We start from the raw sequence: 22,864 nt of genomic DNA on the forward strand, positions 1-22,864 counted from the left end.
ACAGACCACAGAGGAGGTCCTGCTGAATAAGAAACCTCCTGTTATCTGTTTCTGCCTGGAGAGAGCTGCTCACCCTCCAGTTCAGAGGAAAACGCCAAGGTTAGCCGGCGACTGCCAACCACCGCCCACCATCTTTCTGATGTAAATGAACATCCACTTCCAAAGAGCCTACGTTTGAATACATGCAAAAATGTTGGCAAGGCGCTTGGCTCTGTGTTTTTGGCCAGCTGGACGGCCACTCGCACCCAAACAGAAAATGTGTGTCAGAGAAACGGGTGCGAGTCTTTGCCAGCGTCACCTGCCAACAATTGCAACGGAAGCAGGAAAAAGGCAAATGAATGTCTCGCAATGCAAAAGTTTTGTCATGACATGATCTGAAGTCAAACATCCCCAGGATTGTTCCCACAGTCAGCAGGGAGAGTTAAGTGGTTTAAGGATAACGCTCAGAGCCCTTTATGTAATCTCAAAGGCATTTAATCGAAGCCTCCCTGTCATGATCTGTTCTTATTCTTTGAGGAAAAAATGTGGCTTGTCTTTGATTTGACTATTCAAAGGCTTTTCATGACTGCGATGCACTTTGTGGCCCTGTTTCTTTATTTCATAAGATCCCTCTCCCTCATTTATCACTGCCTCACCAGCCAATTTAACCACCGTAGGTTAGTTTCTCTAAATCAATAAACTTTCTCCTGTGTTGGCGATTTTAACGGATTATTGGATTCTTCACTTAATAGGATGCCACAGCCCTGCAGACTGTGATGTCATCTTCTTGTCGCACATACCATGAATTGTATATCCCTTTGTGTGTTAGTGTGCCTCCAGAAAACAACCTCTCGTATGTTTCAAAGCCATCTCGACAGTAACGAGCTGAGGTCGGAGCACTCACACGACCCCTGACCAGTGGGCATTCAGCCAATGCACTGAGGGGGAGGCGTCAGCTGCACCTATCATCCCAGAAATGTTCAGATTTTGCAGCAGAGCTCACTTTCATCTTTTAACGATGTTTGTTTCGGTTTAGTGTGACACCGAGCTCCTCGTGTATCAACCACAGGGCATCAAACCCCCACCTCTGCTTCAACCAAGTGGCGTCACCACATTTGTTTGTGGACGACCGTTTTGAAGCCTCACGTTGCATCACGTTGGTCACCGGACGATTAGATCTGATTGAGAACCAGAGGACACGCCTTAAAGCAAACTCTGCTTTATCGTCTATTTTACTCTAAATGGGACCATAATGTACTAAATGAACATCACGCTGAGACTTGAAACTGATGATTGAGTCTATAAACTCATGAGGTGATACATCAAGTAAGACGTAGGGATATTCTCTCATAAGTTTACATACAATCAGACTTCTTTTTGAAGCCAGTGGAGTCGCTGCCTAGTGGCCATTAGATTAGGTTATTTGAGGCACTTCAGATGACTTCAACCCATCTTCATCCTAATTACAGTCAACGTTACTTGATCGTCTCCAGAAAGTCTGTAATGCACAAAAATAACTGCTTTTAATTCAAGCTTGATTCCCAAAAAGTGTTGAACCTCAGCCCATCCTCGTTTGTGAGCGACTGAGCCTTTCCAGGATGCCCCTTTAACGATACTATCACCTGTAACCGATGAACCTGTTTACCTGAAATGTTCCAAACAGGTGATTTTGGATCACCAGTCTTTTGTTGCCACTGTCAACAGTTTTGGTTAAAAAAAGACCACAAACAGCTAAAAGTCGGTGAATTTTGGCCTTAGATTTACCAAGTGGCCAGAAATAAGACCAAGTGAATGGTAATGTTTAAAAAGAAGCAACTGTTTGTCAATGTTGCATTCACAGCTTGTTTCTTTTGCTCCCAAACTCATTCTCCACTTGCACTGCAATCAACTAACTTAATCATTTCTTATCATCGTATAAATTAGATTTGGGCAGACAGCATTTTTGCAAAGCATCGTGGTCTTTTAGGTTTCAGATCTTACCCTAATTTTAGTCTGTATGCAGAGGTTGCGTTTATGAACCCGAGACATTCTCACAGGCCATAAACATGCAAATGAAATGGAAAATTTCTGCCACTTTTCTTTCCCTAGTGAGCGAAAAAGTCTTATCACAGATCCAACTGTGTTAGCCGCTCTGCCATTTCAGCTTATGATTGAGTCTGAATGCCGAGCTCCTTTGAATGCCTGGGTGTCTTCCAAAAAATCTGGGAACTTGAGCCGCAGCATGAAAGTCTGCATTGTTGCCTCATTCCCACTGTTTCATGGTAGCAGATAATCCGACGCTGTACAGTGAAATCTCCCCTTGACGTGCCAAAATGCGCGTAAGATGAGATGGAGATCTAACGTGGACACCTCGCTCATTAAAACTCATCCTCTTATGCAATCATGTGAGAATCAGCTGACCAGGAGGATTTCAGCCTCTGCACTGGGTGTTACAACCCCCTCATGAATGAGAGGTGGAGGTAATGTGCAAAGTGAGCACCTAATCTTTGTGGAGAATGTGACCCTGCTTTAAACCATACAGGGGGGGCAATAAGGCCAAAGTCCCACTGAACAAAAGAGCACAGTACATAAACTCACAGCATTTTCTTGGAATGCTTTCTGTGCACGCAGTATGGAAGGAAAAAATGAAAACCAGGCTAAGCAGGTTAGTGTTATTAAGCCTCTGAGATTTGGATTTTCAATTTTATCCTTTAGATTAAATATGTCTACCTGAGGTGACGGGAATGTTTATGTAAACCTGTCTATCTAATGCATCTAGGGCAGGTTACCTATGCTTGCTAGCTAGCGCTCTCTTTCTCTGATACGACATGTCATTTCAGATAGCTACATTTAGAGGATGTTTTTTTACATGTATGGAAATGCGGTTATTCACTTTTTTTGCAGAGAATTAGATGAAAATATTCCTACAACTCTCATGTCTGAATGGTAGGTTAAATATGAAGCCAGCAGCCATTAGCTTAGCTGAGGAAAACAGGAAAACAGCCAGCCTGGCTCGGTCCGAAGGTAACAAAATCTACCGACCAGAAGCTCACTTATCAACATGTTGAATATAGTTTGTTGAATATGTGCAAAAACTAAAGTGTAAAGCCTCAAAGTGAAACACACTGGATGTAATCAAACGTTAACGTTAGCTAGGAAGTGGTTGAATGCTAACGTTAGCTAATAAGTTATCAAACATGTTGTTTTACCTTGATAAATGACCCGTTGTCCCCCCAGATTTTCACTGTTCATCACCTTCTCAGTTGCAAATCGACTGACAAGTAGTGAATTGATAACAAGCATAACGTTATCTCGGCATTCAGGCTTCCCACCCTGAGAAAATGGCCGCCGTGTAAATATGGCCTATTCTTTTTAAAATGTGAGCATGTTATTTAGTTTGTTTTATCACTAATATAAAGAGGCAGATACGTTCACAATCATTCAGAAAATTTATTACAGACATGCAGAGTACAGTATTACAAAATATGATTCTCACGTTACAATCAAATGTGACTTCTGTCCATTTCTGTGATTTAAATGCTGAGCCAGAAAAGATTACGTTAAGTGATTGACAGCAGCTAGCCTAGCCAGCTAAATTGCCTTTTTTGTTTGTAGCTTTGCTCGCACCACATGGCTCACTGTTGTCTAGAAGACATTATTGCTTTCCTCCTCTTCTTCCTGCTGAATTGTGCCTTCGCTCTCTCAATAGATAACTGAATCGGACTCATGGCGGGAGCAGCTGAGGAGGTCGTGGAGGTCTTGAGCTCTTCAGTAGTGGCGACTTTGGACGGTGAGGTTGTAAATGTCAAGGGTGTTTGTTCGGTCTGTGTGAGGATAGAAAAGCCCTCGCCGATGGCAGCAGCTACGGCTTTCTTTCTTTGCTTTCTCTGCTGTCTGATTGTCTGCCTGTGTCTTTTTGTAATGACAGAAGGGGCGGATGTGATGGTGGTAAAAAGCCTCCATTCACTGTGGGTTTCTGTTACTGTAGGCCTGTTAATCACAGCGGTGGTCGCAGGGTTCAGTTCAACGCTCGTCTCTGGCGTTGGACGAACAGGAAGCTCAGAGCTGTTCGAAAGAGGCGAAAATATGTTCCTCCTCCTGCTCCTCAGCCCCCTCTCTCGTGACTTCTGCCTTTTCAGGACACTAAAGGAAGAGTTCAGAGACGAAACTTGGACGATCCTCTTCCCTCCATGAACGTCCAGCCTGTGTGACAGCTGCCGTCCTGTGGTGGGCACCGACGGTACGGTGGGAGCCCCGGTGGGAGGGATCACTTTCAGATTGTCCGGAGTGGAATTTTCCTGGGGAGCGACCACAATGGGAGAAGCCGAGCTGTCTTTCTTCCTTTTTTTCCTCCCCTCTCTGTCTCCTCGCTCCTTTGACCTGTTTCTTTTGACTTTGGGGATTACAATGGGCGTCCTGGCAGGGCTGATGAGAGGTCGCCTTTCAGTGTCGCTCTCAAAGCTTTGTTGCTCGGGCTGTGCGGCCGGGGTTTTTGTAACGATGGCGGGGACAGAAGTGTCAGTTGTGGTCATTATTAGCTCTTCAGAAAAAGGAAGAGCAGGTGTCTTGCTTTTCTTTTTCCCCCTCTTTTTTAGCCTTTTGGTTTTTGCTTTTTGTGGACCAATAGTTGTTGTGCTCGTCATTTCCTGTGGGGACTCTGCTGGTTTCTTCTGGACTGTCGCAGGAGACGTGATAGAAACAGCCTCCTTGTCCATCGCTGGCTCATCTTTCATGACTTCGTTCGAGGGCTCATCTTTTCCTCCCAGCTCATATTCGCTGTCGACGACTCTGTTCGTGTCTCTGCTCGACTGGTCGTGTTTGTGTGACTCGCTGATGAAGTTGCTCAGAGCGTTCACTTCTTCCGCTTTGCTGCCGGAGGTCGAAACTGCAGCTCCTCCTTCCTCTGCTTTAGCACCTGCCTCTGCTTTCTGCTTTCTCTTCCTTCCCTTTCCCTTCCCTTTCTGTTTTTTGGCAATTTTCTTCTTCTTCTTCCTCTTCTTCTTCTCTGAGCTTTGCGTCTCGCCTTTTTCGGAGTCGGTGGTGGAGCTCTGGGAGGTGGAGACAGTAGCGAGGACCTTGATGAAGTCCTCAGCAGCGGTGACGACGTTTCTGAGCGAAGGCTCCTCGGGGCCTGACACCGTGGATTGTGTCGTACCCTCTGCTGTTCCTTCTTCTTCGCTTTTCTTGGAGGAAGGCAGTGGCAGCTTATCGATGACGTCAATACCACCAAAGTCATACGGGACGGCGTCTCTCAGCACAGCGATGGGGAGCTGCTCGTATCGTTTACACCTACGAAAGACAGAGCGGAGGAGGGGTTGTGTGTGGTGCTTTCAGAGAGTATTACAAGCTCAGTATGTTGCAAATCTACTTAACAGTTTTACAACAGAGTACGCTGATACTTACATGCCGTACCAGTGCCGCTCTGAGCACTGTTCTTCGTAGACAATGTCGAAGCAAGGCACACCGAGGACATTGAAGAACGCCTGTCCGACGACCCTGGAGGACGTGTCGTTGACCGTCCTCAGACAAGCTCTCAACCTGCAGAGAGAAAAAGGGATGTAATGCATTTGAAAGATATCTTCAGTGCTTTTGACAAGTTCCTGTTGTAGAAGCCGTTTATTAAAACAACTCATTAACTTTTACAGTGAGACCTCTAATGAATGCAGTCTTATTATAATTGGGGGGGGAAGTGATCTGGTAAGAATATTTGAATGCTAACATTCATCAAAATGACTTAAAAGCTTGATTTTATTCAGTCTTGAGTGGATTCTGATGCAATGATTTCATTTTTAATAGATTAATTATGGGTTTCAAAGGTCCTATTTGTAAAAAAAAGTTGATTTTTGAGTCTCAACTCGACGGTCGCCACCGCAAAGCATCAGGATTTGAGGAGTTAAGACTCAAAAATCAACTTTTCTTACAAATACGACCTTTAAAGTCAAAAAGTTGACGGTGCAAAATGCAAAAATTCAAACTGTTGCCTCATTGCAGTTTGTTTTATGCTGATATGTCGCTTTGGGAACATAGACTGTGTTTTCATTGTTCCACTTACACTATTCAAAACTCTGTCTGCATGCAGTTCACTTCACATCTGGACATTTTAAAGGAGTCAACAGTAAATGAAGCTACTTAAAGAAACCCCTTTGTCTCCTACACAGAGGTGAGGTTTAATGTGCACCAACATGGTAAAGCTTTAACTCACGTAGTATCACAGTCACAGCTGCAGATGGGGTGCCACTTGAAGTTGGTGTAGCCGTATTTGGAGGAGAAGGCGTGGATGACATGAGGGCAGTGGTCGTGGGTCCGGCAGCAGCTGTCGGTGTCTGCAAACTCTCCTGCAACATGGAGGTCACACTAGATATTTGGCACATAATTCACCTAATTTGCGTAAAGTATCGACGTCTTATAACCTACCCAGCTGGTTGTAATTATCAGCCATGTTTCCAGCCCCACACCACAGGGTCCCGGGATACGTGAAGCCTCTCTTTGCTCGTTTTAAAACCCCAGAGTCGCCGCTGTCCTCCCTCTGCGACCTCTCTTTAAACTCCCGGCACATCACTTTGGCTTCATCCATGCGCGTAAAACGCGTCTCCAGCTGCCGCCCGGCTCTCCGCTCCTTCAGTCCCAGCCTGCACTCGTGCATGAAGGATTTCACCTGCATCTGGTTCACAATGACCGAGCAGTTGACGAGCTTCCCGGCGGGGCTGACGACGGAGCGCACCGCCTCGGCTCCGTCCGACACCTGGTAGAGGAAACTCTCCCTGACGGTGGACATCTTTGCGCAAAAGGTGCCGTTGAGCATGGAGAACATCTCTTTGCTCTCCTTCTCCGCGTCCAGAGCTCGGCTCAGGAAGTCGCCCTTGACGAAGTTTCTGTCCAGATAAGACAGAAAGACAAAGATGACCGACCACATGATGCGGCGAGTGGCACTTTCAGCACCACGCGTATCGGAGACAGCTCCTCGCGGTTTTCCGGCGCTCTCGAGCAGCCCTCCCACTTTTAAGGCGAAGCTCAAGTGGTGTGATTATTAATACGGTGAACGGCAACGCTGGGAGGAGTCAGCTGGATTAACCTCTTTAGATTTCCAGCCTGGGTAGAGTATCTTTATATGTTACATGGTGGTAACATGTAACCTCGTGCAGGAGGAGAGGAGGGGGTTAATTTGTGGGTGTGTGGAGCATGAACCTCCAGCATCCTTCACTGCAGTGAGAGATGACCGCGAGTTACCTCCCAACCCCCTCAGCTCAGCTCAGCGCCCAGAAAGTGGAGATTTACTTTGGGAACACGCATGGAGGAGGTTCCAGCTCGGCCCGCTTTCCATGGTAACAGGCATGGGGTGATTGTACCAACCCAGGAGATTGGACATCTTTCAAATGCCACAAAACAGCCACTGAATTGGTGATGACCTAAATCACAATGTAGGGACAAAACTCTTCATTGTGGAATGTGGAGAAAGGTTGGTGCTGTCGCACGCAAACCCCACTGACCGGGCGGTTGGTTTGATTCAGACAAAACCCGCTCAAAAAATGGAGGGATCGATAGACAGTGTGGCAACATGGGAGCCGAATTAATCCAAAATAAGTGCTTCACATTGTCACTTGTAGTTTTTGCATTTTAAAAACCCCCTCCCATCTTTTTTTGGTTGTTTTTCAGTAAAAACTATAATTCGCTTATGAGATTCCGTTATGTTAAAATGTGATAATCTGTCCGTGGGGTCTATAATTTATGACATGAAGACACAATGATTCCCTGTCAGTCAGATGCCTCCAATTATGTTTGTTTTGTCCCTATAATATAAATAACATAGTTAATACTCATTAAAATTATGACTTAAAACGAGACATCTAGAAGCCAAAGATCTGAAGCTGCACAGTTGAGAGCTATTATTTGTCCTGTACTTACACTGGCAAATTCATTCAGATAATCAGTAAATTACATGTTGAAGTTTGCTTAGTAAAGAGAGAAGAAAAGATAGATCACTAAATTTTTCTGATTTTTCCACTTTTATGTTGCACTTTTTGCAGATCTGAACGTCTGGAAATTTGATTGTGAACATTTTTTGGCCTAAATTGTGTTTCTTTATTTAGTAAGCTCATGCACACTGGACATATGTGCATGACACGCACATAAAAACATGCATTCATTCAGTCATTAATGTATCTGCAGCTGCAGGGTTACTGCACTTTATATCATCAACTCAAACAGGAAAACTTTGGTGCATCTGTGTCTGATCAGTGCCTTTCTGACCTACATGGACTCGCCTTAAGCACTGCAAAGCCTCTGCGTCTGTGAACAAGGGAGCGTTCCCAAAGAAAAGAAAAACCTCTTGTCAGGTTGGGTTTCTAATCAGCCCATGTTTTGTCACATGGCTGGTCTTACAGGGAGCTCTAGAGGCGGAGATCCAGCCTACTCAAGGCACTGAAATCGGATTGTTGGAAGGCGGAGAGAAATGATGTAAAATCACCAGAGGCAACATTCGACCGAAACTTGAGGGTGGGAGAGAAAAAAAAAAGAAAGTTTCTCATGAATCAACGTGGTCACTCACTGCCGGAGGGATTTGGAGCAAGTTGAAGCTAATAATCCTGCTGTTCACCAGGAAACAGATGGACTCAGCTAACAGAAAGGCGACACTTGATGAAATATATATACTTTATAGTTTCCCAGTAGGTAAGAGTCCTTTTATTTGACAGGTCAGCTGCAGAACAGTGACCCCTGGAGGACCTGAGGAGTCAGTGTCCGAGTCTGAGTGACGAGTTTACAGATGCAGAAGGATTCTTGCAAACATCAATATGCATTTGGTTAAATTGTACTAAATGTGCTACAAGTAGACATATTGAACGTGCATGGAGTAAAATATATTCCTCTATCAGAGCCTGAATGTAGTAAGTCAGTATGTCAGTCCACCCAGTCACTGAAAAAGATGATAAATATATATTATTCAGATAGTTTTGGTTGCAGTATTCTGAGATTTGTGGCACTACATCAGCGTGCTGGAGGAAAAGGGGGTTTAATTCGTGATGATCATAACAATAAAGAAATTACTGAGTTGAGTTAAAAAAAACTCAGCAGTGATTTGCAGCAGTGGAAGAAGTATCAGAGCTGCAAGTCCTGCATTGAAAATTGTACTTAAGTGGTGACAGATAACTTCTCCCCCTAGTGTTTTCTGAGTTGTTTGCACCACTTTTGCAAAGAGAACTTGATCGCTCCTGTTTCCCCTCAGAGTCGCAAGTAACGACAACACAAGAAAAAAGTCAGTTTATTCAGTCATTCAGTGTTTAATGGAAATAGATCACCAGTTAGTGATTTGTCTGCCACCGGGCACGAGGTCACCTGGGAACAGTTAAGCTCACCTGAGTTTTGCTTTTGCAACAAAACTAAACAAAAGTAAAATATTTACATGTGAAATGTTGTTGAGCAGTAGCCAAAAATGTGAACGCTCAAGTGAAGTACAAGTACTTCAAATTGTTCTTGAGTACAGTACTTAGATACTTCCTTGTCCTGGTGATGCATCTGAGCATTCATGTGTTGGACGCACTGTAAGTTCATGTGGTTCAAGACAAAAGCGTGGGAAAGTGCAGTTACTGTAGGGAGGAAGGTGAACGCTCAGCTTGAGCTCTGTTGCACAAAACTGGGCTGAAATTTCAGCTCAGTTTATTTAATAACTGAAATGACCTTTCCAGTCTGAGAGCTGGGAAATATACTGTGAATACAGCGAGGTGATGGATTTTATTCCTCCAGCGGTGAACAAGAATCGCAACCTGAGCTTGTTTAGACACCGATCCTCTGCTGATTCCAAACACCTGAAGGCAAACGCCTAAAGACCACCGCTCAGAGCCGCTTTTAGAAAAACAACCTGAGGAATTTCCAGAGGATCGTCAGTCGCAGCTTCTCCGGTCCAGTGTTGATACTCAGTCTGCACAGATGCATCTGCGAGATCTACGTTTCATCACCTGAGAGTCTGTTGAGCAAAATCCAAATGGACTTAATGTGATTTGTTGAGGTGTGTACTGACATTCTCCCAAATGTTTCCAGCAATGTTTAAAACTCAGAGAAATATGTAATTTTACTGTCGCTATAACTTCTGGGGGAGAGTCAGAGAGTGAGGGGGGAAGGAGGTGAATGTGCAGAAACATCATGTGAATAAAACTTTAAAACATTACCTCGTGTTTGAATTCAGGTCAACTCTCACTAAGCTCAGCACTCACCAGAGACTTTGTTTTTCTCATTTTGTTTTCCTCTGTCCTCTCTATATTGTTACGGTCATGGGGTTAAGTACATTTCTCCTCCAGTTCCAGTCAGGAGTCAACATTACACCCGACAATTGAGGTCACTCATCGCTGCTGCAGTCAGGTGGATAAACAGGAGTAAAGATAAAATCTGAAAGTTAAAAAGTAATCTCTGAGCTCTCCTCACGTTGGTAAACGGCTCCAGTGTTTATTCCTCCAGAAGGTCTGGCTCTGCAACTGACTCTGTCCTCTGGAGCAGCCGGCTCTGAACTGCAGAAATGACATATTCTGTATTTAAACACTTGCTAGCAAGCTTTTTTGCAAGTGGACGCCTCTACCATCAACATGAAATGCTCTGGCTGAGGGCGCGCAACGCCTTCTTGTGCTTTGCTTTTATACATTCACACAAGCTAAACTTACACACACACGCCTGTAGTTCATACATCAGCACTCTTGACACAATTACCTTCTGTGGCTCCAAGCCAAGAATAAGACAGAGGGGTGGTAACATAAGAAACAAGAACACAACCTTAACCAGCTGGCTCAGAAATAAGTCCTTACCCATGTCCATATATAAGGTTATGTGTCCCAAATAGCATTCAGGGCCTGACAGGTGATATCAATAATATCAGTCACTTAAAGACACACGTGCAGTATTTTCTACACAAATCACAAGAATATTTATCTTGTTGATTCATTGTAGCAGCAAAAGTAAAATTATGCCATCCTTGCCAATTTATGTCAGCGTTTTATCTTTGTCAAAGTGATCTGTTCTGTGTTAAAGGATTAGTTCACCTTAAAATAATAATTCAGTCTTTATCTGCTCACCTTCACGCTGATGGAAAGTCAGGTGAAGTTTCATCGTCCGCAAAACATTTCTGGAGCTTCACGGCAACTGAAGTAGATGGGGACTTGTTTTAAAACATTAAGAAAACAATCATAAAATGGCTCCATACTGCTTGTCTGGTGTGATCAGTCTCCAGAAGCCCCGAGATCCCAAATTAAGCTGAAATCTTTACTGTAGCCACTTAGCTTAAACGCCATCAGCTTGTAGATGATGACAAAATGTTCTTTTTTGGGTGAACTTTTCCTTTAAAACTGTGAGTTCACAGCACATTCTTACGCTGTAGTGACGTGAATGGAAAGTAATGAGTTCCTGGAATGCAAGAAAATGCATTCAAGGAATTAAGACACACTGGGGCTATGCTTGACTTGGACGACAGTCGGCAGTGATGTAGCGTGTGCAGGATTTGAACCAGAAGCTGCTGGAGGATAAAAACAGCAGTGAAAAAAAGATGAAAACATCGATAGACTTAACTCCTTTTCAGAAAATGTAAAATCTAAGCTTTGAGTCACGAAGAACTTGATCAGAACGTGGTTGAGATTGGTCATCGAATCGTTAGTCGTCTTGGTTTTTAAATTAGAAATCCCACAACAACTGCAGATAAAATAAGCAACGAGGTCCAGCCACCTCCCGCCCACCATTCACCCTTCCAGAACCTGATATGTGCGACTCTCTCTCTCTCATTCACAGTCCACCTCATTCACCCAAGTTTCTCCCTCTAAAAGCGCAACTTTTGTCTGGGAAAATGGACGTGTTCACCAATCCCGTAGACAGACATAAAGGATGGTATCTTTCTCTGATGGCGCCCAACATTAAAGGTCCGCTGTTTGCCTGGCTGGACCCGTCCAGACTCTACTGCAACTCACAGGTACGATGTGAAAGAAAAAGGATTAGTTCTGGTTCCTTAACACGTTGTTGAGCTGTCAATGTCTGTCTCTACTGTCTTCACTCTCACTGAACACAGTGTGCAACTCGTTCATAGCAGAAAAAAACAAGCTGTGTGTGTGTGAGTGTGTGTTTTGTATGCAGACGTTGACGCATTTTGTGCATGCACCGTCTTTGCTCTTGTTTCAGGCTCTTGCAGACTGTGTCCGAGATCTTCTCAGTCCATTCCACGACGACACCATCGACCTGGTTGCCGGGTTAGATGCAATGGGATTCATTCTTGGTGAGAAAACAAACCAAAACATGTTATTTTCAAGACAAATCGTAGGTTCAGACCAGTCACACTGGGTTTCTCTCACTAATGTTATTTTAAGAGGCAGTTACTACCGGAGCACTGGTCAGGAAACCTAACCCCTCTGCATAACATACTAAATTTAGATATTTTGGCTCATCTAAACTCTGCCTCGTGGCTCTTGAAATGACACTATGCTAACATACATTCATAAAGTTCAAACCGGATGACACTGGTGACGATGACTGTGAGATTTTGTCAGTGTGGATGGATGTTTGATGTTTTGTTTCAGGTGCGTCCGTGGCCACCACCCTGGGAAAAGGTTTCCTGGCTATCCGTAAGGCAGGACACCTGTGTGTCGCAACCCAAACCCAAAACTACAGCGACTACACAGGCAGAGAAAAGACGATGGAAGTAAGACTGGATGTGCTGCGACCAGGTTAATCTCCTTTTGATTTTTACCCTTTAACACTGTCAGTTATTTCTCTTGAGAAGACACATCACACATCCTCCTGTTGTTTCCCTGCAAAAAGCAAAACTCAGGTTCAGTCAGTGATTACTTACATCAGCGTTGCCCAAACATCTTCCCTTGGACGGCCAAAACTCAGACTTAACGGTGAGCCACGGGCCAAAAGCAGACGTAAAAATAGTACTCAGATCCGAAGTTCCCTTAATTGGCTGGGCCCATGTGCAAAGTGTTATACATGCAATACATGCAGCTGAGGATTGTTTCCTCTTTCTGTCCGTTTATTCCCTGCTGCAGAGCGCCCTCTAGTGTTAATGTGTGGAGTAAAGATCCAGTAGATGTTGCTCTAAGATTTGGAGAAGTATCTTCAACGTCACATCAGATATTATGTGGTGTCTACAAGAAATACTTCAATTTAATGTAATAGTTATCAGGCCTTTAAAGTAATTAAATAGTTAGTAGTTATAGTAGTTAAATAGTTAGTAAATTTGAGTTTGTGAGGTCTTAATCATCCCAAACATTTTATCTCATTTATCAAATCTTTAAATGTCTTTCAGAAGTTCCACATTTCTGATGTCGTTAACCTTTAAACCAACCACTAAACCTGATACTGTGTTTTTGCTTTACACTTGCACTCAACTGTTGGTAAAATGTAGTTTTACTCATATAATCATATTCCCACTCAAACCTTCCTCTGCCTGGGACAACATATGATCTACCTATCTTATATACCTGCCATGTTTGAGTAAGAAAAACATGACTTGTCCAAAAATAAGTCTGAAACGTGGTTAAAAATGATTACAAAAGGTCTCAGTATTTACTTCAAATGTAAGCTGACATGATGACGTGTTTCCTTCCTGCAGGTACGAGGGTGCTGATAGTGGACCAATGGATAGAGACTGGAGGCACCATGAAGGCTGCCATCCAGCTGGTGGAGAGCCTGGGAGCCACCGTTGTGGGTCAGTTGTGGTTGGAGCACATTAATTCGATGATCCTCGACATGTTTAATGTGAATGTTGCTCTGTTTCCTGCAGGCGTCGCAGCTGTGGCCATCGAGAACACTGAAGGAGGAAAGTGGATTAAAGAAAATTACAAATTCTCTCACTGCATCCCCAAAGAGCTGCAGAGCCAAATCGACCAGAAGTATCTGGAGTCCTTCAACGCCTTCAACAACTGAAGGAGACGGAAAAGAAAGGAAAAGATTTTTTTGCAACTTCGGGAAAGAATAAAAGAGAAATAGTGATATTTTCTAACGCTGAGATGGTCAACAAATAGTTTTATCTGCATAGACATTTTGTATTTTGTAGTTTTATTCTTGAAAAACTCATTTTAAAATAAATAAATGCTTGTTATTTTCAAAACGCTGTTTTCTCTTTTTAATATTTTTATTGCGTGGAAAACATATCATGGTACATTTCAAAGAAAATAAAGGATAAAATATTCATACACACTTTCCACTTATGATATAAGAATGATGAGACAAATTCAGTCAAAAAGTACCCATGAAGCACTGAAGATACAACACTGGTTCCCAAAATGGAGGTCGGGGCCCCACATGGGGGTCACAAGATAAATCCCAGGGGTGCATGAAATGTCTTCTCATAAAAGGGTGTAAAACCTTCGATCTACGATATAAAAACAGCAGATTTTTATTGAGTATTACTGTGAAGAAGAATCATAACTACAGCAGCAAGACGGAATAACTGACTCAAGCCCTAAGTAAAGTAAGCCTCCACACACACATCATGTTAAAAACATCCTCAGTCATACTTTGGCGTCTCTGCAGTACCAGAAGAGTCATTTTTATGTGTAATTGCTGTGTCACCCTGCAGCTCCAGACGAGTTTAAACCACAAGTATCCACATCCCACAGAGGAAAACTCTTGCTAGGCCAGGAAAAACTGAAATCAAGCATTTCAGGAAGTCAACCTCCAGCGTCCCTCCTCCGGCTCCGACCACAGAGAATCCCTCCCATGAGCTGGAGAGCAGCCTCAGTCTTTTTCCACTTTACGCTCCTGCCTCCGTCCTCACTGACAGCAGTTCGGCTGTTTCTTCTTCGACGAAGTGTACACATTGTTTGAAGTGCTGTTAATTCCTGAAACAAAAAAGATCAGCTGGGTGTTAAACCGTGTGACCGACGAGATGGTTTCTATGATTACAGAGAGGTTGCTCAGACACTCACTGACGACGTCCCCGATCTGCCTCGATCCACTTTTCTCCAGCTCGGCAAGAACGTTGGTCTCGAATGCCAGCGATGCAACCCGGAAGAAAAACTCTTTCACGTTTTCTCCTACGGCGGGGAAGAGATGAAGATCAGTATGAAATTAATGAAATGAAAAATTAACTGACAACAGATGTTTGATGTAGCTTTCGATCCTCCGCCAAACCCGCCTCCCACGTCTTTTAACTCATCCCTGATTTAAAGAGTAAAATGTTGATGGAACAATGACAACAACTCAATCAGATGGATTTAAGTCAGGACCACCAGTTACAATCACTTCAACCTTGTTTCTGAGAAACCCTGATGGCAGACGGCTCTGAACACTGCAACATGTGAGCCTCAGTCGTTGACGCCACGAAGAAGAAACCAGTCAGAGGTGTGAATCAGATCAATTTCAGAGCTTCCATGTTGCAGTCGTTAACAAAGAAAACACCATAGTTGCTGAATTCAACCAAGTAAACACATTTAAGAGGCAGATATTAAAATCAGTCTTCTTGAGGCCTTTACCAGTTGTTTGTGCCAGTGACAGATTTCATGTTTCTTGCCAAAATACACCCCAGGCGTCAGAGCTTCTCTCCAAAAATGTTTGTTCACAAGCTTTTATTAAATCAAGGACCTCGATATTGACTCACAGAGCTCTGACCACTTTGTACTGGAGATTTAGCCTGGACCGGAGAGTTTCATTTTGACTCAAGTGCTCCAACTGTGAGCCGTGTAACATCGTCCTCTGATAAAAACGAATGTGACTTTCTAAGAAACTGAGGGGAACCGTTTGCTCTTCAGCGAGATCATGTTTAATATTTACTGACCACAGCTGTTGTTTCTCAAAACAGACATATCGGTCCGACTAGCAACCAGAAAATAAAGCTTGCTGCACACAGAAGAGACGCTTTTGTTTTGACAGAAATATTTTGACGCATCTATTAAATCTTTTTTTCAGTAAATCATAAAAGCCCTCTCCTTTTCCCACCTCCCTCAAACTCATACATTTCAAACCATTTCAGGCCATTTTCCTGTATTTAACTCCAAACACTCACCTGTCAGCGAGGACACGGCCCAATACTCTGCACTGATCTCCTGTGCTAGTTTGATGGCATCTTGCTCGATCTGAGAATACTGAGCAGGAGACTGTCGGAGAGACCAGAGGAGACAAGTCAGATATACTTATAATGTTATCAGGTTAAACACAAAAGGCATCCATACACGGTCAACTTGTTATAATTTTAAGGGGGCACATTGTATTTTAATTTTTACAATATTAATGAGGTAATAATACAAAATGTTTATTTTTTCCATAACTGAATAAACAAGCTGTTGTCAGAGGAAAATAAGGTCCCAGAACTCTGTTTGAAGCTAGAAAGGTGGCAGGGTCCGCCACATATAAACAAAGTAAAACAGTGTGAAATTGTGTTGTCCTTTAAGGTCAGTTTGTTTATTTAGTTTGTTTAGGCATAAAAAACATCAGTCAATGAATATCTTTCTCTTCTGATTAAAACTTCTCTCCAAAAACCACAGACTGCACCTTTAATAACACCTCAATCTGATAGTCGTTTTCTCGTTTAATGGGAAATGCTCCTTTTGTGTTTTTGAAAAGTTTCCTTTCAAATTGTTATTGTTGGAAAATTAGAACGAGAAAAGTGCAAAAAGATTTTTTAACCATTGAAACAAGAAGATCAAGGAAGCTAAAGAAGAGAAATATTTCCAATTATTAAAGAAAAAAGACAAACTTCTTGATATAAAGAAAAGTATCCTGGTAACCTCAGCAAACAAATCTGCTTCTGACTTCCCATCACTGAGTAAATACAGTCAGTAACGCCTCAGAAATGTCTGCATGTCCATCAGTTCAGCCGCTCTGAGCTGCACTGGAGTCTAGAGAAGGACGGGGAGACTACATTCCTGAGGTCTGACCCAGCACATGAACGCTTTGTGCTGCTGGCACCGACCCAAACAACTGACATTTGACTCCAGTAAAAAAGACACAGAAACGTTCACAGTCGCGTCCTCTTTAAACAGCGTGAAGACGTACGCTCAGGTCTTTCTTTGTGCCCACGAGGAACAGCTGAACAGCGGTGGGGTCGTTCTCCTTCAGGGCGTCTTCCAGCCACTGCCTGCAGACACAAAGAGACCACTTTATCAGGTCTGACAGCCGGGATGGAAACTGTAAAACGCAATGTTCAGGGAAAATAAGCTTACCTCACATGGCCCAAAGAGGCAATATCAGTTACATCAAACGCAATGATCACAACTGGGAAGAAGAGAAAATATTTAACTTTAACTTCAGTACATTTCTTCGTGGCTTTCTGCTCTTAAACACGAGGATCTCTCACCCTGGGCTCCTCTGTAGTACGTAGAAGCGATGCACTTGAACCTCTCTTGTCCTGCAGTGTCCCACCTGTAACACAGAGTCACTGATGATGAGCGCCGTCACATCAGACCGACTCAGTTTACCGCCTTTGTTTCACGTATAACGATAAAGACTTACAACTGCAGGCTGAAAGGAACTCCCAGCACCTCGAACCGCTCCATCTCGAAATCCACACCGATCGTTGCCTTGTAGTTCTTATCAAAAGCATCTTTGCAAAATCTGGAAACACAAAAGTTGCTTCAGAAAATCCAGGAAATGGACGGGTACGATGTATATCACTGTAGCCAGGGCTGTAACTGCTCGACAGTAATTAGACTAAATGAAGGCGGCTTTATTTCTGAGACAATCTGTGCGTCGAGATATCTTAGAAACTACCATTCAGCTGTGTGGATGCTGCAATTTTGGGGTTGGTTCACCCAAATTACAGAAAAATATGCAGTATTTTAGGGACTATTTCTTGGTAAGTGTATTATTCAGAGTAACAGTGACACTGCAGGAAAAATACGCTGCCCTTTGACTGTTTTAAACGTAATTTCTTAAGCTTTTAGTGCCATGAATGAAATTCTATCAACACCAATGTACGGGGATGAACACAGAGATTTTAGAGATGGTTGTGTTTAAACCAGGACGATTTGGGTGAACTGGCCTTTTAAAGTGGTTAAAGCAGCAGTGGCCTCGAGGCTCAGAGCGGCAGGATAACTCGTACTGGGCAGCTTCCAGGTGTGAATGTGATCCAGGTGTTCCTCAAATAGAGAGCTTTGCTCAGTGAACCCTCGCTGGATAAATAAGAGGCTTTAAAAAAGGATGGTAAGATAACTAAGGATTTTAAGGCCTTGTCCACATCTACACAAGTATTTTTTAAAAACACATTAGTTTCCTCCTCCGGTTTCAAAAGAGTTCCCGTCCACACCAACGGTATGAAAACGCAGATGCAGCCTGTCAAGCACACGCAAAAGCAACAGGTGGCGATACAACCTTCACTGTGAGGCCACGTTGGCCAATCAGAAGCCTGAAAATGTTGTTTCTGAATATCGTCACCCTGGCAGGAGTTTTTCTCAGTTTTCAGTGACCTGAAACGGCGTTGAAGCGTGAACAGAACGTCTAAAACTCATCGAAAACAAGCTTTGTTTTAAGAAACGGGGCCTTAGTTTCTCATGAGCTTGTGAATCTTATGTGAGTTTTATTAAAGGAATAATGATACTTATAGTTTAAGATGTGAGCATTATTTCAATGATACATTTGGTGCAGGTGGAGCATATTTTAACTAGTTTAATTATTGCTGGATAATTAAATATATAGCAGAGTTCCATATTGTACAAAATCATGTTTTATTAAATACATTTTTATTAATCATTGCCTCCATTTTATAAGTTTTAATATGTTACTGTCTTGCAAAGTTCTGTTCATTGTGTCAACTTTTTCCCTTTGTTGTCTTTGCTGTTTGGCTGCATATCTGTATAGATGTGTGCTGTATAGATAAAGTCCATCTGCAAAGTAAAGCCGGTAAATGTAAGGTGAACTACTGTAATAGAAATGTATTGGAGTTAAAAAGTACAATATGTCACTCTGAAATGAAGTAAAATTGTACTTAAGTACAGTACCTGTGTATTTGTACTCAATAACTGTATGTAATTAAATGTAAATCTGAATCTGGATCCAGATGTAACATTTCCACACTTTCAAATAAAGAAAAACACAAAAACAAGTAGTGCTTCGTTGCAGGAGGTCCATGAGGTCATCTGTTTCCCAGAAGTTCACCTCCCCCTGTTCTCAAACATTAAGTGACTGTGTTGGAGCTTACCTATTAATCAGACAGGTTTTCCCCACAGCCAGGTCACCCACAACAATCACCTTAGAGATTTTAAATCTGCTGAGAGGAACAAAAGAAGAAGAAGAAGCAAGCAGTAAATAAGCAGTACAACAAACAGCGGCTCCAGGCTCGTCCGGCTTCCTGTTCTCACCCCACGGTGCCGGTCCGCTGCTCCTGGCAGGCCGTCTTCACTTTATTGTTGAAATCCTCTTTAGTGTGCTGAGCTGCCTCTTTCCTGAAATACTGCAAGAGAAGAAGAAGGACGTGTGAGGATGTTTATAGATAAGACAGCTATAGGCTGTGACAGCGCCGTATGATTTTACCTGAGGGAGCTGAGCGATGACGCGGTCCCGTCGGACAGGAGGAAGAACACTCATGGCTGAAACTCGCACAGACATGAAGCTTCAGTGTAAATGTTCAGCAGAGAGACCTGTGGTGAGAGAAGGACATCGAACATTAACAATCTGACGCCTGGAAGTTGTTTGCGAATGATTATTACACCCAATCTTCAGGCCTGGTGCTTATCTTTCCTGTTGCAAAACCTAAAAGATGTTAAATGTTGCTTGTAATGCAACTTTATCCAACATGAAAAAGACATAAATACACAAAAATCGTACAGTTTTTCCTCCATTCCTGTAGAGATGACAAGGAACTACAACTCACTCTGCTGTCATTTATCAAAACTTCTTCAAATAATATCAATTTGTGCATCCGACAGTCTAAAATCCAAAGATATAAAATTCACAGTGACATAAGAGAAGCAAATCCTCACAGTTTGAGAACAGGAACTAGAGAATTAGTGAAACTAGAAACTCAATAAGTCAACTAATGTTTTCAGCCTTGAACACGACATTCAAAGACTTTATTCTGGCCTCATTTTATACATAAATAAACACTTGACTAATCCTTTGGACCTTTTGGTACATCTATATACTGAATATATAGACATTAATATACTGTAACATGTACATTTATACAGTATGTAAAGCCGAAACAGCGACTGATAGACAGAAAATTAACCTGCAGCTATTTTGACAAATGATTGATCTGATTCTGTCTCTCTTATCACTGGTTCGGCCGCTCGGATGTGAATAATTACTGGTTTTCTTTGACTTCTTTGATAGTAAATATGACAGTAGGGCGAATATATTTTGGTTTTGAACTGTTGGTTGAACAAAACAGAGTCATCACCTTGGTTTCCAGGAAAACTGTAATGAAAATCATAATCAGCTGCAGCTCTGTCGTCAATTATCTTCTATTTTTATTGTGTTTATGTTTTGATGTCGTCTTGCTGCAATTAACAAGCCCGAGTCATCAATCACAGACCTCATGAGCACCAAAGTCTGACGGGCCTCTAACCGACGTCATTATGGAGAGCAGTGTACTTGATTGGAAAATGAGAAGTAACCACTGAAAGAGCTGATTATGATACAACTTGACTAAAAACATTCAAGTGTCTGATATCAAATTAAAGAAAAATATCGCCTTGTCACAATAACAACAGTAAGGATCGATGTATGTCGTCCTCTCTGTGTTGTCAATAAAGATTGCAACCAAACTACACAAATATTTAAAAGAAATTGACCTTATTTCCAAAGTTTGTGCGTTGGGGAGAAACTACCCTCATTCTGGGGGACAAGACAAACAGAAAACTACATTTTGTGGCTACTTATTCTTTGCACTGCTCCTTTTGCCGTGCATACATACACATACATGAACGATGAAGATGAAATAAGACATGTAACATATAAGTTTAGCTCCAACACATGTTAAATGTAATGCCAATATACTAAACTGAGACCGTTCACTCACTTTTATATAAAATATTTGCTCCAAACAGCCTAAATAAACCTGACAAACTACTTTTCAGCCAAACAAACTATTTGTTTCTATGATCTGTGTGTTAAACTCCAACATCTCCAGCCTCCTGTCAGTCACAGTTATCCATTGTGTAGCTCCATGACCACATAGTGTCCGAGCAAGACGACTGTAATCAGAGTAATCGGAGTAATTAGAGTAATGAGAGCTGATCTGTTTTAATCCTATTGTTCATCAAAGCTCCTCGTAAAAGAAGAAGTCTGCCATCAAAATGAAACCAGGCAACTTTTTAAAAAAACACACTTTTCCATTCAAAACAGCAGGAAAACCTCCTTCACGCGTCGGTGGAGAAGATACAAACACGCAGTAAAGTTTTTAAAGCAGCGTAAAACTGTGTAGAGAGGGGGAGGATACCTCACCGAGACGGGCTGCTCCTCCACTTCTCTCTCCTCTCTCCTCTCTCCGGCGGGTTTTTCCTCCTGAAACAAACTTCTCGCTGTGCGTTAAACCCATCCAGGCTGTCAGCTGAGCGTTAAAGTGTTGAGTTTGTGGAGATCAGAGCTTCACGTCGATCCACGGAAGTCGGAGGGGGAGCAGCAGACTGGAGGAGCCGCTGCTGACTCAGACCTCCGGGTTTTTTTCCCCCTCATGTCCTCCCACATTTTCTCTGCTGGGTCCCCTGCTGGAGGAAATGAGGAACGACAGGGAATAAAAACAACCAGTCTATCTATCTATCTATCTATCTATCTATCTATCTATCTATCTATCTATCTATCTGTCTGTCTGTCTGTCTGTCTATCTATCTATCTATCTATCTATCTATCTATCTATCTATCTATCTATCTGTCTATAGGAGTAAAGATAAAGGTGAGACTGAGACAAAATTGAGAAAAATGTCATTAAAATCTGCAAAAATATGTCTTTTCCTTCCACATAACTTCATAATGTGAGTTATATGTTCATGCTTTTTCATGGCTCTTTGCTGAATATGTCAATATTTGTGCAATAAAAGGGGGAAAAAGTAAATATTGTAACTTTTAGTGTTATTTTTGTGTGTTTCCTGTCTGTCAGTTAAATAAGTGGGCTGTAGAGGGCGCTCCAGGCCTCTGCTGGCTGATCTCTACCCGGTTATAAAACACAGTAAATCTGTGTCCATTGCTTTTCAGATTAAGATTTTAACAATGCATTGTTGAAGATTAAAGGACTATAACCATAAATTCTGCCTTTACAGACTTTATTGTGTTCACTTTTTGGAGACATTGGTGGAAATGAAATATCACAGGTGGTGTTTTACTGGACGACATGATACTCGGTGGTGTAAGAACATTAAAACACGTGTCAGATGAGTAAAACACCACTAATCATGACCTCAGCTCTCAGACCTACACCCACATCTATGAGTCTATGAACCACTGAGTGTCTGTCACGAGGCTTCATGAATCTGGGTTAGTCCAGTCCACGTCCCAACTTTTCCCTTTAAGCTTTTCAGATGGTTTATTTTGATAACCGTCTGAAGATTCAATCAAATTATCCAAAACGTCACAAAGCAGTTTTTCCTTCTTTCCCTTAGTGCCCAACTGTTCCCCTTGGAGGGCCAAAACTGAAACTTAATGTCGGGCCACAGCTACTGTTGTAAAGATACAGAACAAAACAACAAAACAAAAAAACAACAACTTTGATTCGTAGCAGAATTACCTTTTCATTCACTTTTATTTATTGAACATCTGGTGACCCCTCATCTACTTCTACAACGACCTGACTGTATATAAACTACAGTAAAATCCTGTTCACACACTGCTGCATCAGCATTAACTATCTAAAAATGTCATATATTATAAACAGATCAGTCACAGGGGCAGAGTACTTTTACTTTTGCTACTACTAGTATCAAATCAAAGTTTTTGCAGAGATGTCATGAATGTAAAACAGAGAAAAAACACATCAAACCTCATCAGTTACAAAAACGTACACCAACAGCCC

General features: G+C 42.4%; 2 protein-coding genes across 6 annotated transcripts; one reads left to right on the top strand and one right to left on the bottom strand.

Moving 5' to 3' along the window:
- Positions 1-2: 2 nt before the first annotated feature.
- LOC141013211 (adenine phosphoribosyltransferase) lies at positions 3-14,026 on the top strand. Of its 3 annotated transcripts, none has more exons than XM_073486853.1 (6): positions 3-99; positions 11,719-11,896; positions 12,103-12,196; positions 12,498-12,644; positions 13,535-13,630; positions 13,706-14,026. In XM_073486853.1, exons 2-6 carry the CDS (start codon positions 11,774-11,776, stop codon positions 13,846-13,848), a joined length of 603 nt encoding a protein of 200 aa, XP_073342954.1. In that variant the 5' UTR covers positions 3-99; positions 11,719-11,773; the 3' UTR covers positions 13,849-14,026. The 3 variants fall into 3 exon arrangements, with proteins under 3 accessions (XP_073342954.1, XP_073342944.1, XP_073342936.1); XM_073486843.1 differs by lacking the exon at positions 3-99 and adding an exon at positions 3,678-3,748; XM_073486835.1 differs by lacking the exon at positions 3-99 and having other exon boundaries at positions 11,607-11,896.
- Positions 14,027-14,045: 19 nt separating this feature from the next.
- Positions 14,046-21,512, bottom strand: rab34a (RAB34, member RAS oncogene family a). 3 transcript variants are annotated; one of them, XM_073486875.1, is made up of 11 exons: positions 21,304-21,512; positions 19,390-19,496; positions 19,218-19,309; positions 19,058-19,126; positions 17,374-17,475; positions 17,219-17,283; positions 17,085-17,136; positions 16,918-16,999; positions 15,929-16,019; positions 14,853-14,960; positions 14,046-14,765 (listed from the first exon to the last, which is right to left on the bottom strand). In XM_073486875.1, the coding sequence occupies exons 2-11, from the start codon at positions 19,462-19,464 to the stop codon at positions 14,698-14,700; spliced, it is 804 nt and encodes a 267-aa protein (XP_073342976.1). In that variant the 5' UTR covers positions 19,465-19,496; positions 21,304-21,512; the 3' UTR covers positions 14,046-14,697. The 3 variants fall into 3 exon arrangements, with proteins under 3 accessions (XP_073342976.1, XP_073342986.1, XP_073342967.1); XM_073486885.1 differs by having other exon boundaries at positions 19,058-19,123; positions 21,299-21,512; XM_073486866.1 differs by having other exon boundaries at positions 21,299-21,512.
- Positions 21,513-22,864: the final 1,352 nt, after the last annotated feature.

This window comes from Pagrus major, chromosome 2 (assembly GCF_040436345.1).
Source record: "Pagrus major chromosome 2, Pma_NU_1.0".
NCBI lineage: Eukaryota > Metazoa > Chordata > Actinopteri > Spariformes > Sparidae > Pagrus > Pagrus major.